The sequence below is a fragment of the Heterodontus francisci genome, chromosome 19 (assembly GCF_036365525.1).
Source record: "Heterodontus francisci isolate sHetFra1 chromosome 19, sHetFra1.hap1, whole genome shotgun sequence".
NCBI lineage: Eukaryota > Metazoa > Chordata > Chondrichthyes > Heterodontiformes > Heterodontidae > Heterodontus > Heterodontus francisci.
Genome location: NC_090389.1, coordinates 89,762,763 through 89,783,460, shown reverse-complemented (window position 1 = coordinate 89,783,460; position 20,698 = coordinate 89,762,763). Strand labels below are relative to the sequence as shown.

At 44.0% G+C, this 20,698-nt stretch overlaps 1 protein-coding gene across 2 annotated transcripts in view; it reads left to right on the top strand.

Moving 5' to 3' along the window:
• Positions 1-3,054: 3,054 nt before the first annotated feature.
• The window catches only part of cfap100 (cilia and flagella associated protein 100), a 78,058-nt gene continuing 60,414 nt past the window's right edge, over positions 3,055-20,698 (top strand). The window contains exons 1-4 of one of the 2 annotated variants that reach the window (XM_068052197.1): positions 3,055-3,137; positions 4,368-4,465; positions 6,803-6,868; positions 13,297-13,397. In XM_068052197.1, coding sequence (XP_067908298.1) covers positions 4,378-4,465; positions 6,803-6,868; positions 13,297-13,397 — 255 coding nt within the window. In that variant the 5' untranslated portion in view covers positions 3,055-3,137; positions 4,368-4,377. Of the gene's footprint in view, positions 3,138-3,226; positions 3,322-4,367; positions 4,466-6,802; positions 6,869-13,296; positions 13,398-20,698 lie in introns of those variants that run through there. The other variant, XM_068052198.1, reaches the window with a different exon arrangement.

Below are 20,698 nucleotides of genomic sequence, written 5' to 3'. Positions count from 1 at the left end.
TGGAGCAGCTCAGTTTTATTTTGGAGCTCTGCATCATGTTTATCAGCCATTCCCACAGCCCTCATGGCCCTCCAAATTGTTCACGTCTCCTAAACTCAGCCATGGTCCAGACATGGCATTCTCCCCATGCCCCTCCTTTAAAAATCCCAAACTGCTCCTGAAAAGGCTGTTAGTTAGCTCCACAATGAGCTCAACCAGGAATTAATTGGAGGCATGAGGGGCACAGTGCTGACCTCTAACAATGTGATCTTTAAATCGCACGTGCACCCACTCCCGCCCCCAGGGCTTTGAAAATCTGGCCCGTGATAGTTGAACCATTCAGGTGCAAGTGTGACACCTGCTGATCTTGCTGTGTGCAAAATGGCTCTGAGCTCTGCTAAACATTCAGTGTGGTCCTGATTGAGTCCAGCATTGCTGCAGTTGCCATTTGAATTAAACTGTGGCTCCAGCTGTCAGTTTAGGTGGATGCCAAAGATCCCGTGGTACTATTCAAGGAGTGGGAAATTCTCATGGCCAACATTCACCCTTCAAACAACAGCACTAAAACAAAATCCACAAATGATTTATCTCATTGCTGTTTGTTGGATCTAGCTGTGCATAAATTTGGCTGCCATGCTTCCCTACATTACAGCAGTGAATACAGTCTATTGGCTGTAAAGCTCATCGGAACATCCTGAGATCATGCAATGTGCTATATAAATTTAAGTTTATAACAGCCCACTCCAGCACAAAGCAACTGATGGTTTGTGAATTAAGTTTTGAAAATGCAATGTTATTTCCTTCCAGATTCAACTATTCCAATGCACTCCTGCCTGGCCTACCATCTTCAACCGTCTGTAAATTTCAACTCATCCAAAACGCTGCTGCTTGTATCCTAACTTGCGCCAAGCCTTGTTCACCCATTACTCTCTGTGCCCAAAGGCACATTGACTTCAAATACGGCAACACCTCAATTTTAAACTTTTCATCCTCGTTTTCAAATCCCTCTATCCCATGCCTCTCCCTGTCTCTATAACCTCTTCCAGCCCTACAAACCTCAGATCTCTGTGCTTCTCCAATTCTAGCCTCATGCACATCCCCAATTTCTTTTGCCCCACCACTGGTGGCCGAGCCCTATGGTCTGCAATTCCCTTCATAAACCTCTCCACCTCTCTCTCCTCCTTTAGGACAATCCTTAAGACCTACACTACATTACTGAATACACTTCAAATAGTGCTTAATTGGCCATAAAATGCTTTGTGACGCCATTAGGTTGTGAAAGGCACGATATAAATGCCAGTCTTTCTTCCTTTGTCCAAGCATTTGATCACTTACCCTAATATCTCCTTAAATGGCTTGGAATCAATGATTGTCTGACTTACACTCATATGAAGCACCATGGAATGTTTCTACTACATTAAAGCTGCTATATCAATGACGTATAGGCTTTCATCTTTTCTCTGGACACCAGCCAAAGGAGGGGGGTGCATATGTTAGGCAAGTCTGCACCTCCTAAAACCATGCCTAGGTGACGCAGCAAACAAAGGTAACCTTTGGCCTGGAAGCTGGAATGTGAGGATCGTGTGTCCTGGAAAGAACAACGACCCACACTCCAAAACTAGTATACACAAGACAGCCCTGATTGACTGTGAGCTATACAAGCTTGGTGTTGACATTGCCGCTCTACAAGAAACCAGATAAGCCAACACATGCTCTATTCAAGAGGCTAATTACACCTTCTACTGGCATGGAGAGTGCTGAAGACCGCCATGAGCATGGTGTAGGCTTTGAAGTGAGCAACCGGCTGACACAGTCAATTGAGTCACCAGTAGCAACCTCGGAGCGCCTCATCACTCTGCGGTTATCATGCAATGGAGGCACAGTCAATATCACAGGCATCTAAACGCCAACTCTGAACACCAGAATCTCAGATAAAGAGCATTTCTATGACTCCCTAGGTGACATTCTTTTGTAGATGGAAGGATGCCAATCTGTATCGCGACCTCTTGTATTTCCTGTTTTGATATTTGAAGTTTACTCTTGTTGCTACAAGACTGTATATAAAGCTTTGATACAGAATGGGGCCTGAGGTGCCCACACCGGAAAAGAAAGACTTGTGTTTCTATCACGCCTTTCACAATCAGAGGACATCCAAATGCACTTTACAGATCAAGAAGTACTTTACTGAAGTGTTGTAATGTAGGAAATTCAGCAACCAATTTATGCACAGCAAGGTTCCACAAACAACGTGATAATGACCTAATAATCTGTTTTTAGTGATGCTAGCTGAGGGATAAATAGTGGCCATGGCACGGGGGAGAACACCCCTGCTCTTCTTTCAAATAGTGGCCATGCGATATTTTACGCCCACCTCAGAGGGCAGACGGGGCTTCGGTTTAGCATATCGTTCGAAAGATGGCGCCTCTGACAGTGCGGAGCTCCCTCAGTACTGCACTGAGAGTGTCAGCTTGGATTATGTGCTCAAGTCTCTGGAGTGGGACTCGACGCAATGAGTTTCGGTTCCGCTGAGATGGTCTGACCCGCTGAAGCTCGGCTGGCACTGGAGCATCAGATCTCTGGCCAGATGATAAATTTAGAGAGCTTGAGGCCTGGATTCCCACAGCAGGCTCCTAAACTGAGGGCAACCAAAGAGGTTTAAAATTCCACGGCAGCCATCCAAATTCGATATTTCAAGACCATTAAATATCGTGCATTTAATTCCCCTTTCAAGTGAAATGAACTCTTTTTAAATGAATGGTCCAAAACCGTTAAACTGCCAAACGCCCATACAGACCTTTGACCTCGGCCGCCGTGACGTAATGGTTGATGGCGTCATGTTACGTCACACCGATTGCGTCATCTTTCGCCCGCCTCCGTGACGTCACTCACCGCAGGCGCGCTCGGCGCCGCAGAAGGCCACGTGACACACGGGTGGGCGTGAATTCTTTCTCGCTGTATACTTATTTTTTTAAATAAAGCGTGGGATTTATTTTCAGTCTGAGGAAATGCCGAGGCCCAAAATATAAAAAGTTAAATGGTTTCTGATGTTAGTGAACCCGGCGTTGCGAAGCAATGAAACAATCCACGGTTGCCATGGTAACCAAACAAGGACGCTTCTGCGACCCGGAAGAGCGGCACGTGAGCAGCTCCAGCTCCAGGTAACAGCACAAGCTCTCTGCTTGCAAATCTCTTAGTCTGTGCTGTTGGTTAATTTCATGTTCCATTACCCTTTAAACTTTTTTTTACATAACTTTTGCACTAATACTTGCTCTAACTCTAAATGCAAACTATTCTCATTTGCACAGCCCCCCTTTAAATTGAGGTCGTTTTCTTTCCCTCCAGGTATGCATTCGCGAGAATGGTGCAGATGAAATGTGCAAACCAAGCAGAACCATTTGCAGGGCTGTGGAGAATGAGCTGGGAGTGTGGGATTGGTCTTTCAAAGAGCTATTACAGGCATGATGGGTGGAATGCTCTGTGCTGATCTCAGCTACAATTAGCATCAGCACCCCTTGGACCATAAGCAGGAGAGGAGGGAATCAGGTGGAGTTTGTGCTTCTGATTATTGTCCAGTGAGTCTAGTTGGAAAAGGTGCAGTTAGCAGTGTCCCATGGTTGGGTGACCTGTAACTCTATATTATCACCATATTGTCAGTCTTTTTTTAAACGTAATCATTCATAGCAAGTCCAGCATTTATGCCCGTCCCTAATTGGCCTTGAGAAGGTGGTGATGAGCCGCCTTCTTGAAACACTGCAGTCCTTGACGTATAAGTACATCCACAGTGCTGTTAGGGGAGGGAGTTCCAGGATTTTGACCCAGCGACAGTGAAGGAACGGCGATATAGTTCCAAGTCTGGATGGTATATGATTTGTAGGGGAGTATGTAGGTGGTGGTGTTCTCATGCGCATGCTACCCCTAGTTTTCCCTTGATGGTACAGATTGTTGGTCTGGGTGATACTGACAAAGAAGCCCTGGCGAGTTGCCACAGTGCATCTTATATATGGTACAGACTGCTGGCACTGTGTGCCAGTGATAGAGGAAGTGAATGCTTAAGGTAGTAGATAGGGTACCAATCAAATGGGCTGCTTTGTCCTGGATGGTGTTGAGCTTCTTGAGTGTTATTGCAGCAGCACTCATCCAGGCAAGTGGAGAGTATTCCATCATATTCCTGATTTGTGCCTTGTAGATGTTGGACAGGCTTTGGGGAGCCAAGCGTAAGTTACTTGCCACAGAATTTGCTTCTGACATGCTCCTGTAAAGTCTATGAGGCTAATTATCAAACCGAGCCACTGGGGGAATTCATGCCTCAAACTTTAATAACATTCCCCTGCCTGCATTGTTGTTCTTGTATTGTAGGATGATTCTGCATCTCTGTTGGTTCTATTTAGATAAATTTTCATGGAGGAAACGTCTCCAAACATGGCCTCTGAAGCACAGGCTTCCACAACAGAGGCTCCTGAGACATCAAACTCACAGAAAATATCAAGTAAGAATAAGAATATATTTAAATAACCCTTTTAGTTTTTCTCGTTCTAATCAATGCCCAAGTGTCCCATCAAACACTCCCAGGACAGGTATAGCTTGGGGTTAGATACAGAGTAAAGCTCCCTCTACACTGTCCCCGTCAAACACTCCCAGGGCAAGTACAGCATGGGGTTGGAAAAAAAAACGGGTTAGATACAGAGTAAAGCTCCCTCTACAATAGCCCAAAGTACCTCAGATGTTAGCTCAGGTGAGTTCCCCCTCCTGGTGTGGTGTGGCGACAGCAAACTTGTGGTCTCTGTCAATTGTCTTACCATTGTCTGGACTGTGTCTATGTAATCTCATTTCACATAATTTTTGTTAAATGCTGAGAAGAGTATAGAGAATGGAGGGTGAAATCAAAAAGGAAATTAGGAAAGCAAAAAGAGGGCATGAAAGAATCTTGGCAAGCAATATCAAGGTGAACTGAAAGATGTTTTTTCAATACACGAAGAGTAAGAGGATAACTAAGGAAAGAGTAAAACCCATAAAAGACCAAGTAGGTAACCTAGGTAGGGGCAGAAGATGTTGGTATTGTTCTTAATGAATACTTTGTCTTCACACAAGAGGGGGACGATGCAGATATTGTAGTTAAGGAAGAGGAGTGTGAAGTATTGGATGTGATCAACATAGGGAGAGAAGAAGTATTAATAGGATTAGCATCCTTGAAAGTTGATAAATGACCGCGGCTGGGTGAAATGTACCTCAGGCTGTTAAAAGAAGCAAGAGAGGAAATAGCAGAAGGTGTGACCATCATTTTCCGGTACTCCAGGTGTAGTGCTAGAGGATTGGAGAACTGCTAACTTTGTACCTCTGTTTAAAAAGGGAGCGAGGGATAGACCGAATAATTACAGGCCAGTCAGTCTAACCTGACTATTGGAATCTATTCTGAGAGACAGGATAAAATGTCACATAGAAAGGCACAGATTAATCAAGGATAGTCAGCATGGATTTGTTAAGGGAAGACCAATTTGATCGAATTTTTTGAAAAATAACAAGGAAGATAGATGAGGGTCATGCAGTTGATGTGGTCTGCATGGATTTTAGCAAGGTTTTTGACAAGGTCCCACATGACCGACAGGTTTAAAAAATAAAATCCCATGATATCCAGGGAAATGCAGCAAGGTGGATAAAAATTGGCTCAGTGGCAGGAAACAAAGGGTAATAGTTGACGGCTGTTTTTGCGACTGGAGGGCTGTTTCCAGTGGAGTTCCACAGGGCTCAGTACTGGGTCCCCTGCTTTTTGTAGTATATATTAACAATTTAGACGTAAATGTAGGGGGCATGATCAAGAAGTTTGCAGATGACTCATAGATTGGCCGTGTGGTAGATAGCGAGGAGGATAGCTGTAGGCTGCAGGAAGATATTGATGGTCTGGTCAGATGGGCAGAAAAGTGGCAAATGGAATTCAACTTGGAGAAGTGTGAGATGATGCATTTGGGGAGGTCAAACAAGGCAAAGGAATACACGATTAATGGGAAAATACTGAGAGGTGTAGAGGAAGTGAAGGACCTTGGAGTAAATGTCCACAGATCCCTGAAGGTAGCAGGACAGGTCGATAAGGTGGTTAAGAAGGCATATGGAATCCTTTCCTTTATTAGCCAAGGTATAGAATATAAAAGCAGGGAGGTTATGCTGGAACTGGTTAACTCATTGGTTAGGCCACAACTTGAGTACTGTGTGCCGTTCTGGTCACCTCATTACAGAAAGGATGTAATTGCACTAGAGAGGGTACAGAGGAGATTTATGAGGATGTGGCCAGGACTGGAAAAATGCAGCTATGAGGAAAGATTGGATAGGCTGGGGTTGTTCGTCTTGGAACAGAGAAGGTTGAGGGGAGATCTGATTGAAATGTACAAAATTTTGAGGGGGCCTGGATAGAGTGAAGGTGAAGGGTCTATTCACCTTAGCAGAAAGGTCAGTGATGAGGGGGCAGAGATTTAAAGTGATTGGTAGAAAGATTAGAGAGGAGATGAGGAAAAACCTTTCAACCCAGAGGGTGTTTGGGGTCTGGAACACACTGCCTGAAAGGGTAGTTGAGGCAAAAACCCTCGACTAATTCAAAAGGAGTCTGGATATGCACCTCAAGTGCCGTAATCAACAGGGCAACGGACCAAATGCTGGAAGGTGGGATTAGAATGGGTGGAACGCTTATCGGCTGGCACAGACACGATGGGCCAAGTGGCCTCTTTCTGTGCCTTAAACTTTCTATGATCAATGATTTTTTTTCAGAAATTGATGAATCTGACCTGTGTTTCTAGTACTTTCTCTCTCATTATAATTACCTTTCTCACTTACTCAGTGGCACAGACTGACTCTCAACCTTCTGGGAAATTAACCAATGAGCCTGGGAAGTCTATAGTTTCAGGTAATTATAAACTTACTGCTTACTCCGATAGCACATGTTCTAAAGATTTATCTCTGCCTGTGATTGTCATCAGAAATGAAAAATTTGCAGGGCTATGGGGAAGGAGCTCTTTCAAAGAGCTAGGACAGGTACAATGGACTGAATGGCCTCCTTCTGCATTGTATCATTAAATGTTTGTTATTTAATTACAAAGGTTTTGTTTTTATTTCAAAACTAGATGCAGTGGGAATGGCTATTAACAAATCTGGATTCAGTAAATAAGATCATAAGGACATAAGAAATAGGAGCAGGAGTAGGCCATTCGGCCCCCTGAACCTGTTCCACCATTCAGTAACCTCCTGCTGATCTGATTCTGGCCTTCACTCCACTTTCCTGCCTGCCCTTGACTCCCTTGTAGATCAAAAATCTGCCTAACTCAGCCTTGAATATGTTCAATGACCCAGCCTCCACTGCTCTCTGGGGTAGAGAATTCCAAGGACTTATGACCCCTGAGAGAAGAAATTCCACTTCCTCTCTGTCTGAAAAGGGAAATCCCTTATTTTGAAACTATGCCTCCTAATTCTAGATTCTCCCACGAGGAGATACATCCTCTCAGCAGCTACCCGAAAAAGCCGCCTCAGAATTTTATATGTTTCAATAAGATCACCTCTCATTCTTCTAAATTCCGATGAGTATAGGCACAACCTGCTCAAACTTTCCTCATAAAACAGCCCCTTCTTCTCAGGAATCAACCTAGTGAACCTTCTTTGACTACTTCCAATACAAGTATATCACTCCATAGAAGGACAAGGGCAGCCGATGCATGGGAACACCATCACCTGCAATTTCCCCTCCAAGCCACACACCATCCTGACTTGGAACTATATCGCCGTTCCTTCACTGTCGCTGGGTCAAAATCCTGGGACACACTTCCTAACAGCACTGTGGGCGTACCTACACCTCAAGGACTGCAGCAGTTCAAGAAGACAGCTCACCACCACCTTCTCAAGGGCAATTAGGGATGGGCAATAAATTGTGGCCTAGCCAGCGATGCTCACATCCCATGAATGAATAAAAAAAGAGACCAAAACTGTACACAGTACTCTAGATGCACTCTCAGCAATGCCCTGTACAGATGTAGCAAGACTTCCCTATTTTGATACTCCACCCCCTCTTGCAATAAATGCCAAAATTTCATTTGCCTTCCTAATTACTTGCTACACCTGCATGCTAACTTTAAGGAGACCCAGATCCCTCTGTACCACAGCATTCTGCAGTCTCTCTCCATTTAAATAAAATTCTGCTTTTCTGTTCTTCCAGCCAAAGTGGACAACCTCACATTATCCCACAGTATACTCCATGTGCCAAATTTTTGCCTGCTCACTTAACCTATCTTGATTTCTTTGGTGATACTGTGTCCTCCTCACAACTTGCTTTCCTACCTATCTTTGTATCATCAACAAATTTGGCACAAAACACTCGATCCTGTACAGGGTGGACGGGTTGCATCTGAACAGAGCTGGGACAAATTTCCTTGCAGGGCGATTTGCTAGTGCTATTGGGGAAGGTTTAAACTAACTCGGCAGGGGTGTGGAACCAGGAGGAAATATCAGAGAGGAATACCAAGGTGCACAGAATACTGGGAGAGATAGATAACACTGGAGTAGAGAATAGTAAGTTGTTAGGTGGGGTCAAAGTAAGGGGAAAAAGTAATAAAGTCTAAATCAGGATTAGCATGCATGTATGTGAATGCACAGAGTGTTGTTAATAAGATTGGTGAGTTACAGGTGCAGATTGACATGTGGAAATATGATGTTGTGGCTATAACAGAGACTTGGCTCTAAGAAGGGCAAGACTGGGTATTGAATATTCCTGGATACAAGATGTTCAGGAAAGTAGGAAAAGGGAAAAAGGGGGAGGGGTGGTAGTATTGATTAAGGAGAGCATTGCAGTGCTGGAGAAAAAGGATGTCCCAGAGGGGTCTAGGATAGAATCAATTTGGCTAGAGCTAAGGAACAAAAATAGTGCAGTTACATTGCTCGGTGTTGTCTATCGATCACCAACTAGTGGGAAGGACGTGGAGGAACAAACTTGCAAGGAAATTACAGAGAGGTGCAAAAATTATAGGGCAGTTATAATGGGGGACTTTAATTATCCAAACATAGATTGAGATACTAGTAGTGTAAAGGATAGTCAGGGGCAAGAGTTCCTAGTGTATGTTCAGGAAAATTTTCTACAGCAACATGTTTCTAGGCCAACAAGAAAGGAGGCACTGCTAGACCTGGTCCTTGGGAATGTGATGGGTTAAGTGGATGAAGTATCAGTAGGAGAGCATTTAGGGGACAGTCAGAAACAGGGGAATTTACTATGTGGAATAAAGAAATGGCTGACCAACTAAATGCATACTTTGGTTCTGTCTTCACAAAGGAGGACACAAATATCACACCAGAAATGTTGGGGAACACAGGGCTTAGTGAGAGAGAGGAACTGAAGGAAATCAGTATTAGTAGAGAAATGGTGTTGGGGAAATTGATGGGATTGAAGGCCGATAAATCCCCAGGGCCTGATAATCTGCATCGCAGAGTACTTAAGGAAGTGGCCCTAGAAATAGTGGATGTATTGGTGGTCATCTTCCAAGATTCTATAGACTCTGGAACAGTTCCTACAGATTGGAGGGTAGCTAATGTAACCTCACTATTTAAAAAAGGAGGTAGAGAGGAAGCAGGGAATTATAGACCAGTCAGCCTGACATCGGTAGTGGGGAAAATTCTAGAGTCCATTATCAAAGATTTTATAGCAGAGCACTTAGAGAACAGTGGTAGAATCGGGCAGAGTCAGCATGGATTTACGAAAGGGAAATCATGCTTGACAAATCTACTAGAATTCTTCGAGGATGTAACCAGTAGAGTTGATGAGGAGGAGCCAGTGGATGTGGTTTATTTGGACTTTCAGAAGGCTTTCGACAAAGTCCCACATAAGAGATTAGCATGTAAAATTAAAGCGCATGGGATTGGGGGTAGTGTATTGCGATGGATAGAAAATTGGTTGGCAGACAGGAAACAAAGAGTAGGGATAAATGGGTCTTTTTCAGAATGGCAGGCAGTGACTAGTGGGGTACCGCAGGGATCGGTGCTAGGACCCCAGCTATTCACAATATATATTAATGATTTAGATGAGGGAACTAAATGTAATATCTCCAAATTTGCAGATGACACAAAACTGGGTGGGAGGGTGAGTTGTGAGGAGGATGCAGAAAGGCTTCAGGGTGATTTGGACAAGTTGAGTGAGTGGGCTAATGCATGGCAGATGCAGTATAATGTGGATAAGTGTGAGGTTATTCACTTTGGTAGCAAAAACAGGAAGGCAGATTATTATCTGAACGGCTATAAACTGAGAGAGGAGAATATGCAGCAAGACCTGGGTGTTCTCATACACCAGTCGCTGAAGGTAAGCATGCAGGTGCAACAGGCGGTAAAAAAGGCAAATGGTATGTTGGCCTTCATAGGGAGAGGATTCGAGTACAGGAGCAGGGATGTCTTGCTGCAATTATACAGGGCCTTGGTGAGGCCACACCTGGAATATTGTGTGCAGTTTTGGTCTCCTTATCTGAGGAAGGAGGTTCTTGCTATAGAGGGAGTGCAGCGAAGGTTTACCAGCCTAATTCCTGGGATGGCGGGACTGACATATCAGGAGAGATTGAGTCGGTTAGGATTATATTCGCTGGAGTTCAGAAGAGTGAGGGGGGATCTCATAGAAACCTATAAAATTGTAACAGGACTTGACAGGGTAGATGCAGGAAGGATGTTCCCGATGGTGGGAGAGTCCAGAACCAGGGGTCATAGTCTAAGGATACGGGGTAAACCTTTCAGGACTGAGATGAGGAGAAAGTTCTTCACCCAGAGAGTGGTGAGCCTGTGGAATTCGCTATCACAGAAAGGAGTTGAGGCCAAAACATTGTATGTTTTCAAAAAGGAATTAGATATAGTTCTTGGGTCGAAAGGGATCAAAGGGTACGGGGCGAAAGCGGGAACAGGCTACTGAGTTGGATGATCAGCCATGATCATAATGAATGGCGGAGCAGGCTCGAAGGGCCAAATGGCCTACTCCTGCTCCTATTTTCTATGTTTCGATGATTATTGTGTCATAAGGTTTAGGCTGACTATGGAAAAGGACAAAGAACAATCCAGGGTAAGAATAATTAACTGGGGGAAAATCAAATTCAGTGGGTTAAGAACGGAGCTGGGGTGAATAAATTGGAGTCAAAGGTTGTCAGGAAAAATGGAAGCTTAACAATGGGCTACCTTCAAAGAAAAGATAGTTCGGGCACAGTCAAGTTCTGTTCCCTTGAAGGGGAAAGGTAAGGTAAACAAATCCGGAGCTCCCTGGATGACAAAACAGGTAGAGATTAAGATAAAGAAAAAGTGTGTTAATGAAGGATGCCAGGTAGAAAATATTATTGAGAACCAGGCTGAATGTAGAAGGTCCAGAGAGGAAGTGAAAAAGCAGAGAAGGAGCATGAAAAGAGACTGGCAGCTTTCTATGGCATACAAATAGTAAAAGGGTGGTAAAAGGAGGAGTGGGGCCGATTAGGGACCAGAAAGGGGATTTACACATGGAGGCAGAGGGCATAGCTGAGGTATTAAATGAATACTTTGTATCTGTCTTTACCAAAGAAGAAGATGCAACCCAGGCAATGGTGAAAAAGGAGGTAATTTAGACACTAGAAGAGTTTAAAATTGATGAGGAGGACGTATGTGACAGGCTATCAGTACTTAAAGTGGATAAAGCACCAGGACCGGATGTGATCCAAAGATACTGAGGGAAGTGAGAGTGGAAATCGCAGAGGCCATAATTTTCCAGTCTTCCTTAGACTGGGGGTGGTGCCAGAGGACTGGAGAATTGCAAACATTACACCCTTGTTCAAAAAAGTGTATAAAGATAAGCCCAGCAACTGCAGGCCAGTCAATTTATAACTTCAGTTGTGGGGAAACCTCTGGAAAGAATAATTCAGGACAAAATTAGTAGTAAATGCGGGTTAATTAAAGAAAGCCAGCATGGATTTCTTGAGGGAAAATCATGTTTAACTAACTTGCTGGAGATTTTTGAGGAGGTAACAGAGAGGGTTGATGAGGGCAATGCTGTTGATGTGGTGAACATGGACTTTCAAAAGGCATTTGATACAGTGCCACACAACAGACTTGTGAGCAAACTTGTAGCTCATGGAATAAAAGAGACGGCAGCAACATGGATACGGAATTGGCTGAGCGACAGGAAACAAAGAGTAGTGGTTAATGGATGTTTTTTGATCTGGAGGAAGGTTTGTAGTGGAGTTCCCCAGGGGTCAGTGTCGAGATCCTTGCATTTCCTGATATATATTAATAATCTAGACCTTGGTGTACAGGGCACAATTTCAAAGTTTGCAGATGATACGAATCTTGGAAGCATTGTGAACTGTGAGGAGGATTGTGTAGGATTGCAAACGGACATAGACAAGTTGGTGGAATGGACAGACAGGTGGCAGATGAAGTTCAATGCAGAGAAATATGAAGTGGTTCATTTTGGTAGGAAGAACAAGGAAAGACAGTATAGAATAAAGGGTACAATTCTAAAGGCGGTGCAGGAGCAGAGGGACCTGGGTGTATATGTACGTAAATCATTGAAGGTTGAGAGAGCGGTTAATAAAACATACAGTATCTTGGGCTTTATTAATAGGGGCATAGAGTACAAGAGCAAGGACGTTATGTTGAACTTGTATAAGATACTAGTTTGGCCACAGCTGGAGGATTGCGTGCAGTTCTGGGTGCCGTATTTTAAGAAAGATGTGAGGGCATTGGAGAGAGTACAGAAAAGATTCACGAGAATGGTTCCAGGGATGAGGAATTTCAGTTATGAAGATAGATTGAAGAAGTTAGGACTGTTTCCCTTGGAGAAGAGAAGGCTGAGAGGTGATTTGATAGAGGTATTCAAAATCATGAGGGGTCTGGACAGAGTAGATAGAGAGAAACTGTTCCGACTCGTGAAAGGATCGAGAATGAGAGGGCACAGATTTAAAGTAATGGGTAAGAGAAGCAAAAGCGACATGAGGAAAAACTTTTTCACGCAGCGAGTGGTTAAGGTCTGGATTGCACTGCCTGAGAGTGCAGGGGAGGCAGGTTCAATTAAAACATTCAAAAGGGAATTAGATTGTTACATGAAAAGCAAGAATGTGCAGGGCATTGTCACATTGCTGTCTGTGGGATTTTGCTGTGTGTGAATTGGCTGCCGCGTTTCCTACATTACAACAGTGACTACACTACAGTCGCTGTAAAGTGCTTTGGGACATCCTGAGGTTGTGAAAGGTACTTTAGAATGCAAATCTTTCTTTCATGGTCACAAAGCAAAGATAGAAAACAACAGGAACATGGATAATGTTCCACACAAAACAAAACTATATCTGTTCTGCTCCATAGCATGCAACGAATTGCAGAATGAGAGACGCAACCCTTTCAAGATACCTCAAGATTGTGATATCTTCGTCCTTCGGGATATTGAGAGACAGCAGAGGAAAAAGGTAATATTTTAATCCTTTCTGTGGGACAACATAAAATCTGGTGATGATGGAGATATGCAGCAGATAAGAGGGCAAACAACAGACAAGTGGAGGGTTTAGAACCAACGTGTAGAAGTCACCCATTAAGTCCATCGTTTCTATGCTGGCTGTTTAATAGATCAATCCCAAACTAATCCCACTGCCCCACTCTCTCTCCATAGTCCTTTATCAATCCCAAACTAATCCCACTGCCCTGCTCTCTCTCCATAGCCCTCTATCAATCTCAAACTAATCCCACTGCCCCACTCTCTCTCCATAGCCCTGTATCAATCCCAAACTAATCCCACTGCCCCACTCTCTCCATAGCCCTGTATCAATCCCAAACTAATCCCACTGCCCTGCTCTCTCTCCATAGCCCTCTATCAATCTCAAACTAATCCCACTGCCCCACTCTCTCTCCAAAGCCCTGTATCAATCCCAAACTAATCCCACTGCCCTGCTCTCTCTCCATAGCCCTGTATCAATCCCAAACTAATCCCACTGCCCTGCTCTCTCTCCATAGCCCTGTATCAATCCCAAACTAATGCCACTGCCCTGCTCTCTCTCCTTAGCCCTGTATCAATCCCAAACTAATCCCACTGCCCCACTCTCTCTCCATAGCCCTGTATCAATCCCAAACTAATCCCACTGCCCCCACTCTCTCTCCATAGCCCTCTATCAATCTCAAACTAATCCCACTGCCCCACTCTCTCTCCATAGCCCTGTATCAATCCCAAACTAATCCCGCTGCCCTGCTCCCTCTCCATAGCCCTCTATCAATCTCAAACTAATCCCACTGCCCCACTCTCTCTCCATAGCCATGTATCAATCCCAAACTAATCCCACTGCCCTGCTCTCTCTCCATAGCCCTCTATCAATCCCAAACTAATCCCACTGCCCCACTCTCTCTCCATAGCCCTGTATCAATCCCAAACTAATCCCACTGCCCTGCTCTCTCTCCAGAGCCCTCTATCAATCTCAAACTAATCCCACTGCCCCACTCTCTCTCCATAGCCCTGTATCAATCCCAAACTAATCCCACTGCCCTGCTCTCTCTCCATAGCCCTGTATCAATCCCAAACTAATCCCACTGCCCTGCTCTCTCTCCATAGTCCTTTATCAATCCCAAACTAATCCCACTGCCCTGCTCTCTCTCCATAGCCCTGTATCAATCCCAAACTAATCCCACTGCCCTGCTCTCTCTCCATAGTCCTTTATCAATCCCAAACTAATCCCACTGCCCCACTCTCTCTCCATAGCCCTGTATCAATCCCAAACTAATCCCACTGCCCTGCTCTCTCTCCATAGTCCTTTATCAATCCCAAACTAATCCCACTGCCCTCCTCTCTCTCCATAGCCCTCTATCAATCCCAAACTAATCCCACTGCCCCACTCTCTCTCCATAGCCCTGTATCAATCCCAAACTAATCCCACTGCCCTGCTCTCTCTCCATAGTCCTTTATCAATCCCAAACTAATCCCACTGCCCCACTCTCTCTCCATAGCCCTGTATCAATCCCAAACTAATCCCACTGCCCCGCTCTCTCCATAGTCCTTTATCAATCCCAAACTAATCCCACTGCCCCCACTCTCTCTCCATCGCCCTGTATCAATCCCAAACTAATCCCACTGCCCCCACTCTCTCTCCATCGCCCTGTATCAATCCCAAACTAATCCCACTGCCCTCCTCTCTCTCCATCGCCCTCTATCAATCTCAAACTAATCCCACTGCCCCCACTCTCTCCCCATAGCCCTCTATCAATCCCAAACTAATCCCACTGCCCTCCTCTCTCTCCATAGCCCTCTATCAATTTCAAACTAATCCCACTGCCCCCACTCTCTCCCCATAGCCCTCTATCAATCTCAAACTAATCCCACTGCCCCCACTCTCTCCCCATAGCCCTCTATCAATCCCAAACTAATCCCACTGCCCCTCTCTCTCCATAGCCCTCTATCAATCCCAAACTAATCTCACTGCTCCATGCTCTCCCTGTAGCCCTAAATCAGTCCCAAATTAATTCCAATGCCCTGCTCTCTCCCATTACTGTCATGGTAGATGCATCTACAACAGGTAGATTCATGAGAACAAGGTCAAATAGGGTTTTCCCTTTTGTTGGTTCTCTCACCACCTGCTGCAGGTCCAGTCTGGCAGATATGTCCTTCAGGACCCGACCAGCTCAGTCAGTAATGGCGGTACTGAGCCACTCTTGTTGTTGGGCTTTGAAGTTTCCCCCACCCAAAGTACATTCTGTACTCTTGTGACCCTTAGTGCTTCTTCCAAGTGGGTTTTAACATGGAGGAGTACTGATTGATCAGCTGAGGGAGGGCAGTAGGTGGTAATCAGTAGGAGATTTCCTTAACCGCGTTTGACCTGATGCCATGAGACTTTATGGGGTCCAGATTCAATGTTGAGGACTCCCAGGGCAACTCCCTGCCGAGTCTACCAGTATGTCACCACCTCTGGTGGATCTGTTCCGTCGGTGGGACAGGACCTACCCAGGGATGGTGATGGAGGAGTCTGGGACATTCTGGGTATGGGAATAGGGCAGGAAAGTGGAGTTGATTTAGAAGATCAGTTATGATTGTATTGAGTGGTGGAGCAGGCTCGAGGGATGGTATGGCCTACTCCTGGTGCTATTTCTTATGTTCTTATATGGATGTTCTCCATTGACTAATTAGGTAACTCTACTAAAGAGCCGGCCAATGCTTGATGGGCTGAATGGCCTGTGTCATTCAGTGATTCTATGACTTGATTGTGGGGCTTATAAAATTAATCAATTAAATAATTAACTGCCCTTCAAACCATCTTTCCCCTGTTACGACCAAGGCGAGAGGAGTGCACTGTTAATTCAGTCCCACTTCTCCACGGGTCACAGCATATCAATGAATTTTCCCACCTACTGAAGAATAGCCAGTTAGATTCTACTTTTCCCCCAGAATAAAGCACACCAATCAGGTTTCTTTAAACAACAGCAACATTAACTATTTATTAGAAAAAATAAATCTGAACCACTAATGAGATAAATCTATATATATGAGAAGCTCCTTATTTCCCTAGATCTCATGCACACACATGCATTCATACATTCAGAAACACTGGTTAACCGGTGGGGTGGGGATGGTGGGGGAGGATTCTGGTTTACAGCTGTTTCTTTGGAATAGAAGGAATAATAAAATAAATCAGTTTGTCACATTCTAGTAGGAAGTTCTTTGGTCGAGTGAGGTTTCTCAGAGTCGAATAGTCAGATGCCACTCAAAGTCTCTCCAGGTGAGGTTGATGAACAGTCTGTGATAATCGGCGTTCAAGGCAATTCGGCTACAGCAGGCGTTACATAGGTCTTTCAGCTGGGGTGTAACAACAGGTCTGCTCAGGACTCACAGCAGCAGTATCGCAGTAGAAGCTTTCTTCAGGTTCCAGGATCTCCCAAAACACAGGAGGCAACAGGAATCACACTGGATGCAAGAATTCCTCGGAGACAGGAGGCAATAGAAATCTGCCACCTTTCAAATACAGGGATGCAAGTTTTCTTCACAGAGAGCGGTCTTTTTCTAGGTCTTCCATTTTGAACTCCAGGCAGGTCAAAAAAACAAATTTCAAATGTCTGCTCTTTGTCCAACTCACTGGTTTTTGAAAGGGTCCAAAGTGAAAATAAACCTTCCTGAGCTGATCACATGACCAGACATAGCGTCTCCTATGTTATTCAAAGTGTTGCCATGAGAGAGGTCAAAACCCCTAGCTGGCTCCCTTGAAACTGCTTGCTTTTCCAATTCTTGTATACAAAGTCAGCATCCAAAAATTCCAGCTATTTGCAGATGTTCATGTCCACTCAAAATCCTTTTTCCAGTTTTTAAAACACACAGAATTCTAAGATTTTTATACAAAAATAAAACCTCTTGTAACACCTCTGCCCTTAGCAAAATGAAACGCCATTCTTGAATGCGTTTCATTACAATGTAAAAAACAGAACATTTTAAACATATTTTTGCATTCATGCCCCTCATTCACTCCACTGGTAGTTGGCACAATTTTGTTTTGTACCATCTTTACTCATGTAACTCAACAAAGTTAAATTTGTGACAAAGCACCTGCGATAACATTGTTTTCTCCCGAACTGTGTACACTCTTTAAGTGATAAGGCTGTAACAGTAAACTCCATTGGAATATTCTGACATTTTGGGTTTTAAATTTTTCCACAAAGGTTATTCCCATCAGCCAATTACAACCTTCCAAACATAGTCTCCCAGTTGTTTCATGTGTTCCTTCCAAGTGTCCCGATAAATCGGCGCCTCAGCAAGGTAAACTGCACAGTTATGAAAATAAAAGCAAAATACTGCGGATGCTGGAAATCTGAAATAAAGACAAGAAATGCTGGAAATACTCATTTCCAAAGAAGGGTCACTGACCCGAAACGTTAACTCTGCTTCTCTCTCCACAGATGCCGCCAGACCTGCAGAGTATTTCCAGAATTTCTTGTCTTTACTTGAACAGTTAGGAACACTGGCCACTAGCATAATAGTGTCTGAGAAATTTTTCGAGTATCCATTAACCTGTGTGGTATCACTTGACACTGGAAAACCCCATCCAGTGTGACAAAAGCTGATATTTCTTTAGCTTGGGGTGTTAAAGGACCTTGCCAGTATCTCTTTAACAAATCTATCATTGTAAGAAACATGGCACTGTCCACTCTGTCAATAAAGTCTTCCAAGCAAGGAATTGGGTAGGAATCTGCCTTTGTTACTGCATTGACTTTTCTGTAGTCTATGATGGTTGACCTATCAGGTTTAGGCACTAATACTATTGGTGAACTTCAGCTGCTTTGACTCGGTTCAATTAAGTTGTTTTCCAGAATATACTGGATTTCTGCTTTTACTTGGGCCTGTTTGTCTGGATCTACGTGGTAAGGAGGCTGTTTTATAGGAACAGATTCCTCTATAGCCACATCATGTGTGGCTAAGGTTGTACATCCTGGCATATCCGTAAAGACTCTTTCAAATGCTGTGAGTAGCCTTGTAGTGTCTTCTCGTTGTTCTGCACCTAAGTATGAAAGCATGTTGTCCAATTTTCCTAGCCATTCTGTATTAGCTAACTGGATAGTAGGAGGTTCAATTTGAGAATTGTCTTGGCCTCCTTCTGCCTAATCCTCACTATCCCTTTCATTCTTACCTGTTGTAATTACCTCACATAGCTATACTGACTTATCCTCCTCCCTGTGATAATATTGCTTTAACATATTGATATGATGCAGCCAATTCTTTTTTCAGTGATCTGGGGGGGGGGGGGTGTCAATCAAATAATTTACCTTACCAATTCTTTTGACCACTGAATCGTACTTTTAATGGTTCACCCTGTAAAGGTAATAATACCAATACTTCATCCCCTGGTTGAAAAGTTCAAGTCTTTGCGTTCTTGTCTGCCCATTTTTTTTTATAGTGTTTGGGATGCTTTAAGGTGTTCCTGAGCCACATTGCAAGCTTTCGTGAGCCTTTCCCAGAACACGGATACATAGTCTAGTCCTTCTGTTCTAAGAGTCTTTCTTTGATTAGTTTTAGAGGACCTCTTATCTCATGTCCGTAAACCAATTCAAAAGAACTAAAACCTGTTGACTCATTCGGTGAGTCTCTAGCGGCAGATACAAGAAAGTCGAGCCCTTTATCCCAATCATGGGGATATTCATGACAGTATGCTCTCATCATTCTGAGAGTTTGATGGTACCTTTCTGAAGCTCCCCATGTCTGTGGGTGATATGCTGAAGATTTTAACTGTTTGATGCCCAAATTACCCATGACCTCTTTAAATATCTTAGACATAAAATTGGAACCTTGATCTGATTGAACTTCAATTGGTAATACATATGTCGTAAAGAATTTGGTTAACTTCTCTACCACTACTTTAGCAGTAATTGTCCTCAAGGGAATGGCCTCTGGGCATCGAGTAGCCATTTCCATGATTGTGAGTATATATTGATGTCCCGCTTTTGTTTTCAGCAAGGGTCCTATGCAGTCTACCAACACGTTACTAAGTGGTTCCTCAATAATTGGTATGGGAATTAAGGGTGCAGTTTTTATGGTAGGTTGTGGTTTTCCGACCATTTGGCACGTATGGCATGTCCTACAAAACTGCACCACATCCTTGGTAAGACCTGGCCAGTAAAAATGTTGACTTATGCGTAATTTGATCTTCCGCATCCCCATATGTCCTGCAAGAGGAATATCATGTGCTAACCTTAATTCTTGGCGATATTTTGATGGTGCCACTACCTGTCAAACAACTATCCATTCTTCATCCGCAAGTCTATGAGGCGTTCCTCATCATAACCCTGTCTTCAACATAATAGCCTTCTGGAACTCCTTTCACCTCAGCTTCGTCAGAGCTGATCGTGCTATTTTATGTAACTCTGAATCAGCTTGTTGTGCTGTGATTAAAAAAGATTTGTTAAACATCTCATTTGGATTATCCGGTGCTCATCTAAATACATCTTAAATGTTGAGGGTTCCTGCCTCTACCACCTCTTCAGGCAGTGTGTTCCAGATTCCAACCACCCTCAGGGTGAAAAAATCTTTCTTCAAATCCCCTCTAAACCTCCTGCCCCTTATCTTAAATCTATGCCCCCTGGTTATTGACCCCTCATAATTTTGTATACCTCAATCAGGTCCCCCCTCAGCCTTCTCTGCTCTAAGGAAAACAACCCTAGCCTTTTTAGTCTGTCTTCATAGCTGAAATGCTCCAGCCCAAGCAAACATCCTGGTGAATCTCCTCTGCACCCTCTCCAGTGCAATCACATCCTTCCTATAGTGTGGTGCCCAGAACTGCACACAGTACTCCAGCTGTGGCCTAACTAGCGTTTTATACAGTTCCATCATAACCTCCCTGCTCTTGTATTCTATGCCTCGGCTAATAAAGGCAAGTATCCCATATGCCTTCCTAACCACCTTATCTACCTGTGCTGCTGCCTTCAGTGATCTATGGACAAGTACACCAAGGTCCCCCTGACCCTCTGTACTTCCTAGGGTCCTACCATCCATTGTATATTCCCTTTCCTTGTTAGTCCTCCCAAAATGCTTCACCTCACACTTCTCAGGATTCAATTCCATTTGCCACTGCTCTGCCCATCTTACCAGCCCATCTATATCATCCTGTGATCTAAGGCTTTCCACCTCACTACTTATGACACCACCAATTTTTGTGTCATCTGCAAACTTACTGATCATATCTCCTATATTCACGTCTAAATCATTAATGTACAGTACAAACAGCAAAGGTCCCAGCACCGATCCCTGTGGTAC